A 9722-nucleotide genomic window follows, 5' to 3' on the forward strand; every position below is an offset into this window, starting at 1 on the left:
AGTGTCCCATTCTTGTAATCAGTTGTCCAAAGTCCTCTCACCACTAATGTGGATGTCTGTGATATTTCCTTTAAACGGTGTAGACTCTCACTTTGAAAATTCTTGCCACTTCTATTGGCTTATGGCTTGTATATTCTGTATGTGTTAATTCATTTTATTGACAATGTCTATGCAGCCTGTTTTTCATTAGTATTTTCTTTTTTTCTTTTTTATTTCTTTGTTTCTGTTTGTTTGTTGGTGTGATAACCCCTTCAAAATATCCACAAAACTTACTATACTCCTCATCTCTTCATGCAGACCTGCTTCTGTGATGCCTAAGCAAAAAGCTAGCCAAGTCAAAAATAGCTTGAGTTGTCATACCCAGAGATTGGTATTTCTTTTCCTCACCTCTGTATGTTTGCTTTTTCAGGCAATAAAACTTTTGGAGACAAGGGCTACTATAACTGTCTTCATGTGTGTCTTCATTTTGTGATATTTTTTCTGACATGAAAGCCTACCCCTAATGTGTGTTTTTTATTTATATACTTAGGAAGTTGCCCATATGCTCTGCACCATTGTGCTTGGCATATACAATAGTTCAATAGTAATAAGTATTGTTTTCCTTCGTGAAATTTTCATGGAATAATCGGTGATGATTCTGTTACTATTATGACAGAAGATGACTTTCTCTTTGTCATCTGACTTCAACACAGGAGACCTGAAGTAATTTCTAAAAATCAATCAATCAATCAATCAATCAATGCATCATGTGCAGCTGGGAAAAAAAAAAAGAGTGACGTTCATGTTGCCCAATTTGTAACCTTGTGAAAGCAGAAATTTTAAACCTCAACCAGTATTTCAGGTGGCCTTCTAAATCTGTCCAAGCCCAGGCAGGTATGTGGCATTACCACCAAAACTAGATGTGGTTACGTTCCCTGACAGGGTTATGCTGAGACTGCAGTGCTGACAGACAGTGCCCTTTATGGAATGTTTGCTTGGTCCTCTCTCTCTCAGGCTGCAGTAAAAGCTGTGGTGGCATCGACACGCCTTGGCAGTGCCAGCAGTCACAGCGCACACGACAGCAACAAGACCAGCCATAACCCATCTCCTGTCCTCGGTGGCAAACCCGAAGAGAAACCCTCTCAGGAAGCAGAAGCAGCTCCAGAGGAAATGTCTTAGGTCGATGTGTTTCCTTGTTTCAGCAGAGATCTGTCATTTCATACACCAGCTAACTTGTCATTCAGCAAGAGAGATTCGTAAGCTTGGCCTCTCTGGTTCTGCTTTGGGGTGCCAAACGCTCTGGCTGGTGATCCTACCTTCAATGCATGTGACTGCTTATGAAAATAGTAAACTGTTCCATAAGGCATGTCATGGAAACAGTGTAATTTGCAGTAATATCGGCAGGTGAAAACATGGGGATGAATAACTACCTACCATACTGTGTATACTTCATATACATCTATCTAGTGTTTCGAGATGGCATTTGAAAAGAAATGCTGTTTCATTTAGTTTTATGGAAGTAGTTGTCTTATCTGTGTTGTGAGTTTCTTTGAACTGTTTCCTTCCAGATTCATAGTCCTTCAGCAGAAAAAATGGAAGGAAATACCAAACCAATGCTTTTAAAACTGATGTATGAAATAATGGTTTTTATCTGTAAAACTGAAAAAGTATTTGGGGATTTACATGCAAAAAACATTCCACTACTTTTGGGAAGAAATTGAAATGTTAGTTCCACTGGGCATGAAAATGTACATTGCTCAAGCTTGCATTGAGAATGCCTTATTCAGACTTTTCCTGTTTATATACAATATTTTAATAACAACCAAAATTACTCAGATTTCTGCCATTTCATTCTGTAGTAAAGTGCTAGCGAAACAAAACAATAGACTAAACAAGGATTAGAGTAGATGCAATTTTTTGACATACCATTGTATTTATTCATTAATTTCTAAACTGTGCAGCTAGAAGACTTTTTATAAGGCCTAAGGGAGTAATCTGCAATTAAATAAGTTGTACATGCTTAAAGGAAGCTATTCCAAAACTTACTGATTTTGCTTTGGGGAAATACTCTCATACAAACTCTGGGAGCAAGTCATATAATATAGTTGGTTGCTGGGTAGTTTAACTTCATAAGTAACCAGTTTCCATTTGTCAGCATAATTAGTCCATATTTTCCTGACAAAGAACCCCTCCTACATGCAAAGTGATCCACCAGCACAGATCTTGCATCCACCCAGAGTTCTTGTGTCTTAAGTTATCAGCTGTGTGCATCAATCAGCTTGCAAAAGTAGATTCAGGCTATTGAGCTATCTTGATTTCTTGTTGAACATAATTGACAGGAACTGAAAAATTAATGTGAACCAGGATGTATAACCATTTGTATTTGTTGTCTTTTTGACAGCACGTGGCTGTCGTAAGGATATATTACAAAAATGTCAAAAAGAACCTGATGTACAACAGAGTCATTCATGCTCATTAAACTTTTTAGTACCGATAGTTACATAGTATCCTGATACACTCAACATTCCTCCTTTGCTTTCATTGTTTTTGTTCTATGTTAGGCCTTGCACAACTTGCCTTGAAAAAATGTATCAGCTACTGTAAAACAAGACTTTAATAAAACACTCAGTAGCTGATTTCCTGATGAAATTTAAAGGTAATACAATATTATCACATAGCAGGTTTGATAAATAAAATGTTCTCTAGATTAATAAATAAAGGAAGATTAAAGATATTGTCTTTACTAGTTAAAAGTGCATGCTAATGAATGTATTATATTTGAGATTTTTTTTATCCATTTCTTAGAACGATTTGCAGTTGTACAAAAAGGTATGCTAACTAAGCAGGATTGCAATCTAAAGTACGTGTATCCATCCTTTTTTCAAGTGGCACACTTTGAGGTCAGCTGAAACAGCTGGTGGGCACATGGCAGCTGTGTAAGGCCAACAAAGACACTTTTGAAGATTGTTCTCTGTACAGTAAGACTAATCACTCTGGAGAAGAATAGGTGCATCCGCCTGCCTCACCTTTTACTGTTTGTTTTTCCTCCTGAGAGATGACTTCAGGACAAATGCACTTCTCAGCCACTTTACTCCTCCCCCTGGTACTGTGGTGAAACTGTCTAAAAAAGTAGGAAGGTTTGATGGGAGAGGCTGGATTTCTGTAACATTTCCTCCTTCAATTGATATAGTTGTTTCTAATCTGCAGAATTGGAGCTGGCTGCACAGTCACTGCACATCTGAGAGCTTGAGCAGAAACATCTTCATCTGAGGCATGGTTTGTTGAGCTGAAAAGTAGTCCCAGCTGATTCTTAAGAGTTATTTTTTGCTAAATTATACCATAGCGTATCATAACTGTGAAATGATGTCATGCAACAGGAGACCTCTCTGTCACAGCGTGATCTCAGAGGCAGCTCAGTTTTGTGCATAAAGGCACTGGAACTTCAGTTGGTTTTGCTTTTTTATTTCTGTTATGCTCAACGTGTAACAATTAGGATGCCTGTGCTGAATGGATTACTAGTTTGTGACTCTGTAAAGCAGTGTATCGGTTTATGTTTGACAGCACTACACAGAAAGAGGAGGAACAGTAGGGTGTATGCATGCAGTGCAAGAGAGGAGTGTTACCTTTGCATTGGTTTTGTCTGAAAAAAATCACATCCCGGCATCATCTGCTGTAATTCAGACTGTGGGGTGCAACACCAGTGTCACTGTGGCTGAAAAATATGATCACATTTGGAAACTACTGAAGACGAACCGGTTTCACATGTGTGGTTATAAATGAGGTAGAGTTACTTATGCTCTTTTCTGTTGAAATCCTTTAATTCTTTAAATTATTTTTAAAATTAATTTTTAAAAATATTTAACATATTAGCACAGTCCTTCACATATGAAAGGGGAAACCCTGCCATCTGTTTGAAGTATTTCAATGTAGCTAAACTTTTCCTTTAAAAATAGATTGTAGCACTGGCCAGTTAAAATCTAATATATGAGAACTCTGCTGAGGATCTGATGGCTGTTAAATGGGTAAAGAAGTCCTGCAGTTGCACCACAAAAGGTTATAAGTGCATAGGTCCTGTAGGCATAGTGTTAATGTAACAAAAATTACCACACTGACCAAGTCAGATGCACAGTTAGACCTAGAGCACAGTGGCAGGGATGCAAGTTGAGTCCTGAAGAAACTAAAGATAAACAAAGAGACAGGGCAAAACATTCTTAAAGTTACTTTATAAAACAGTAATAACTCAAAGAATATCCCTTCTTCCCTTTCCGAAAAATTCCAGGTAGAACATAAAACCACAATAGTGAGAGTTCATTCTGTTTTTATATAAAGAATTTAATTCCTTTGATAAGCCCCTACACAACACCATGTTTCATTAAACAAAACGCATCAGCTGTGTTGCAAAATAAGAAGAAAACAAATGAAAACAAAAAAATAGGAATAAGGCACTTACCTAGTCTAGGCTCAAGTCTCCTGGAGCAGGGCCAGCAGAGGGCTACAAAGATGTAGAGGGACAGAAGCATCTCATGAGAAAAAGCTGAAGGAGCTGGGCCTTGAGAACAGGCAACTGAGAGGGGACATCAAAGTACAGAAGTATTTGAAGGGAGAGTGTCAAGAAGATGGAGCCAGGCTCTTCTCAGTGATGCCAAGTCAAGGACAAGAGGCAATGGGCAGGAACTTACGCATAGGAAGTTCCCTAAATATGAGGAAGAACTTCACTGTGCAGTTAACTGAGCACTGGAAGAGTTTGCTCAGAGGGGGTGGTGAGTCTCCCTTTCTGGAGATACTTTAGAACCATATGGATGCAATCCCATGCAATGTGCTTTAGGAAACCTGGCCAGCAGGTGCAACTGGGTGACCCCACCAGAGGTCCCTTCCAACCTTACCCATTCTGTGATTCTGTGATTTTGTGATCTTAGTTTCAGAACATACATAAGCTTTTACTAGTAAGACTCTAGACTCTCCACATAAGCAAGATTTTGCTTCATATCTGGGAAGTAACACTTCTAGATAGAGTGATTCAGTGAATATTACTGGTGGGTCAGTGAAGAACATCCCTTGGAGTGTGAATCCTCTAAACAATATAAACATAGAACAATATCCATGTAAATAACTAAAAATCCAGCAAACACACACACACACACACACACACACACACACACACACACACACACACACATGCTGCATTACATCCTTTTCTACCTTTCAGAGAGAAACAGAGAACATGAATGCAGTCATGAACTTAGTGATTGGAAGGCATTCAAATATTATGAGAATAGACATAGTACAGAAGCAGAAATACAGTGGAAGAGTCAAAGTGGCCCAATTCTGAACTTAGTAGATTAAAATGTAAGTGCATGCACACACAAATACATAAATTTATCAGAAGAAATGCAGAGACTGCTGAATAATCTGTAAGAGACATGTCTATTAACAGCTGTAGTAACCTTTTAAGCCTTCTTTTGTCCTTTGCCAGCATTACTCAGCTGGAACTGAAATTAAAATGATCAACAGTTCTGGATACATGAATCATCACTGGTTGAAATTCAATGTAATGGATATCAGGGTATGAAATATAATAAAGACAATGGTACAGAGTTTTCCTCAGCTCTGACTCCTTCCAATGCACAATTGGGAAAAAGATTGTTTCAGTGCCCTTGTCCTTTTGCATGCTCAGTACATGGGTTGGAGTGGGGCAACAACACAAGCACAGCATTTTGTGATGAGTTAGAGCTGCCCTAAGCTGCACCACAGGCCCCTCCCCAGCAATGCTCCATCAACAGTATGACAGAACTGACAATCTGGCCCTTAATTTGTGTATCAGGAAGATGTTTACTGGCCAAGGTGTATTAAACAGCATGTGATTGCACAGAGCATCTCTCACAGCTCTTCTTTCTCTCTGCCTGAGAAATTGCAGCACTCCAGAGTGTTTATGATGATACACAAAGAGCAAAGATTAAAAGAAAGGGATCTTTTTCCATTTGAAGCTCTGGCTCCAAGAATAAATGTTAACATGCATTCATGACCAAATGGCTTATTATTATTATTATTATTCCCCTTTGAGCTTCCTCTTTTTTTTTTCTGGCCCTGGACCCCATGGGGCATGCAGAAAGAGCTGCCAGACAGAGGGTAAAGAGACATCTGATACTTGGCAGATTTCAGCTTTTCTGCCTTGACAAATCTGCTGTTGCCCTTGGTTCCATCAGGTGGTTTCACTCCTGCTCATGTGCTCCCAAAAGAGTCGGGGTTTTATTGGTCGAGTATACACATATGTCTCTGTTAGCCATCCCTGGTTTGATTTGTCATTGCCCGTTAGTAGCCACGGAGAGATGTTCCTAACCCTCCCCTCCCCCCCCCATTTCCTAGACTCATGCTATTTTCTGATTCCTTCAGTTTTCTTTCTCAAGAACCTATAGCCTGACAGAAATAGCTCAGTGATGTGCAACAAATGCCAGACAGAAACAGAAAATAATTCAGCTTCTTGGTTTAGTTTCCCAATAGAAAATGAAGGCTCACATACTGCTGTGTGAGCTGCCAATATTGAGGGTGAGGACTCAGAGCAAAGTGGCGTAACAATAGCACCTGCAATGTTCTGCTCCTCAGCACCAGGAAGCTCCTTTGTCAACACCACCTTTTCTTCAGTGGAAACAACATTTAGGTCAATCCAAAGGCACACATCAGGCTTAGGAAATCTGAAAAGTATCATGTATACTATGACAAGTGATCTTAATATCATTTACTTAATACCAGTTCATCTACTTAGCTTCATATTTTATGCAGCATTGCCATTTACAGTGTTGTAAGAAAAAACTGTGAAGTCAGTTCAGAACACTTGCTCCCATTTGTTGCCTGGAACTGTAAATAATTATCTGCTTTGTAATGCAAAACTCTGTGGAGCTAATCATTGTATCTGAGTACATATACAGAGGGGAAGTCTGACAAAGAGAGAGAAGACTAATTCTTATCCCTGTGTTGAGTGGATCTGGGATGGATCTTCTAATTGACATTACTATGTCACATGACTTGAATCAGTTACTCTGGTAACCCAAAAGCTGAGGACAAGCAAGTCACTGGGTGTGATTTGCAGTTGCTAAACGGCATGTGATCTGCACCAGAGACAATATGCTCTAGTAGCCATTGAGTCATATGTATTCATCCACAGAATTGTTCATAGGGGTTTGCATCATCCTATTAGTCCTCAGATCCCAAAGCATGACGGTGTTATTTACAAATGCTAATGTTACATGAAGGAGCATAACATCACAAATCACTAAGTAACATGGAACAATAAACACCACAAAAAAAATGCCAGAGAACTTTGCTACAGAACAGACCAAAGAGAGCTCCTTCTTTGCTTTGTGTCAGCAAGGAATAAAGTGGAAAGTGTCTCTAAGTGTTTCTTCCAAGCTCTCACTTTTCTTGATTTCTGTTATTTTCCAGACTTTCCAACCAGACATGTTTATGAAAGCAGTGCAAATGTATCCAGTGACAGCCTCCTCCAGATGGAAAAACATCACCACTCACCCAACTTTTAATATGTCAGACATCAAAGTTTTATTGTTTGTGCTATTAATATGGCACCTAAGCAAATGGGCTGTATGTATATTGAGAAAAAATATCCTTGAACAATTTACTAAACCCCATGCTGCACCAGCATCCTCCCTAAGAAGTATTTTCCTTGGCAATGACAGTGATCCATGGGACCCGTCAGAGCATGCAAAGCTGATGCAACCACCAACTTATTGCTCTCAGTGTAGTGGTAATGTCTTCTTTGCTCTGCTCAATTTTTTACCATCTTAGTTGCAGGGAAACAGTAATTACAAACAAAGAGATTTTTTACTGCAAGTAATTAGAAACAAGAACATTTGAAACTACTAGCTGTTGAGAGATAACCCAAGCTGTGTTTTTGTGCTGTTATGCACAACCATTTCCTTGTTCACACCACATCCTTGTGAGATGCCATGCTAATGCTTCTGATTAAATAGCAATGTTCAATAAGGGAATATTGTTTTGGGGTTTGGTTGGGGGGGGGTTAGTTTGGGTTTGGTTTGGGGTTTTTTATTAAGAATACACAGTGTTGAGAGGCCTATGCTTGTGAGAAAATTACCTCTGAAATGATTAGGTGCTCAGGTAGAAGGAAAGATGGAGAGATGGAGGATGAACCCTAGTCATAGAACCATAGACTCATTTAGGTTAGGAAAGACCTTTAAGATCATTGAGTTGAATTGTTAACCCAGCACTGCCAAGACCACCACTAGTAGAATGGTCTTGCAAAACAGCAGTGGTGGCTGGTCCAGCTTGTGAAGGAGTGGGAAGAGGGGAAGAATTGTTGGGGGAAGAAGTCTGTTGGTCCCAAGGAGCTAAACCACCACGCCCTTGCAAGCCCAGGAAGTACCAAGCAGAGGCTGGCTGGCTGCTGCACATCCAGAGTATGGAGCTCAAAAGCTTAAACTGGTTTTAACCAAAAGAAATGGGATACATTAAGGGCTTGTGTCTGGCTTGGCCTTAGTTTGGAGTCTTCTGGCAACTCCTGGCTATGTGAGGACCAGACCATAAGCAGGGAATTTTGTGATTCTGTTTATTCAAGAATAGTATATGCTGCATGGTTAGGGTATGTGCTGATGCTTCCAAGATAGACAAATGGTGCTATTGAGTAGTAACACAAAGTATTTTATAAGGCTGTTACAGAAGCTCTTTGACCTCAGAGCAATGGTGGCTGGACTCTTATTAATAACAATCAAAAATGTTATATATATTTGTATATATATATAGTAGACTTTCTTAAGTTAGCTCCATGTCCTATGTACCTTTGTCCTTCTTTTACTGCTTAATGTGTAAGAAATCCTGTACTGTCAATGCTGTTTGCTTCTACTAGCAGTGATGTTACAAACTAGATAGAAGTTTGTGGACTGCTTGTTTAACTGTACACTTTTACTTTTGACTAAGCCTGTTTGTGTACTAACTTTTCTGATACTGTGCAAATGAACCAGAGAGAACTTTGAACTAGGAAAGAAAATGACTGTTTTGTTACTTCAGTGTATTGTATGTGGGACCAATGTACCTGCTCATGTGCTTGCATGGGAATGCTGATAAGACATGAGAATATGCTTTGACAGTGGGATGTTGATTTTTAACAAGTGTCTTGCATGACTCATCTGATGCTAAATAAACTAGTAAACCTAGAAATGCTTACTTCTATTATTTTCTTACAGCTAATGCTTAGCATAAAGTAAGGAACAATAGTCATCATTATAGACACAATTCATGGATGTTACCTGTTGCAAAGCCTAGGATGATTTCCAGCTTGGCATAGCATTTCCCCTGTTCTCTTCCCTCAAAAACTTAGCAACTTAGTAACAAACTGAATCCGTTATTAGTGGTGGAGTACAGAACTAGGGCACTGTGCCCCAGAGAGGGTCATGTGAGGTAGAAGTTTGTGTCACATTTTGCTAAAGACATACAGTGATGAAGAGGCCACCACCTCCTTGTGCACTCCATCCAATTGTTCTGCTACTCTTAACTGGGAAGTATTTTAAAAAGTTCTGAGTCTTTTTACTGCAGTTAACAGTTGGCAGTTATGATGGTGATATGTTTTCTGCAGCCATTTCTTATGAATCCAAAGGTTTTAAAAATGGTCCCTCATTCAGCATCCTCATCTCTCAGAAGCACAAACCAAGGCTTTCCCCAGAATGCACATGCTCTTTGACTGCTGCTCTTGCTTGCATATGGATTTTCTGCATGCAGTT

At 39.4% G+C, this 9722-nt stretch overlaps 1 protein-coding gene across 2 annotated transcripts in view; it reads left to right on the forward strand.

Annotated features, from left to right (window-relative positions):
- Positions 1 to 9156, forward strand: part of CAMK4 (calcium/calmodulin dependent protein kinase IV) — a 156227-nt gene extending 147071 nt beyond the window's left edge. For both annotated transcript variants that reach the window (XM_071580090.1, XM_071580092.1), the window contains one exon: positions 994 to 9156. In XM_071580090.1, the coding sequence (XP_071436191.1) occupies positions 994 to 1158 (165 nt within the window). In that variant the 3' untranslated portion in view covers positions 1159 to 9156. The remainder of the gene's footprint in view (positions 1 to 993) is intronic.
- Positions 9157 to 9722: the final 566 nt, after the last annotated feature.

This window comes from Pithys albifrons, chromosome Z (genome assembly GCF_047495875.1).
Source record: "Pithys albifrons albifrons isolate INPA30051 chromosome Z, PitAlb_v1, whole genome shotgun sequence".
NCBI lineage: Eukaryota > Metazoa > Chordata > Aves > Passeriformes > Thamnophilidae > Pithys > Pithys albifrons.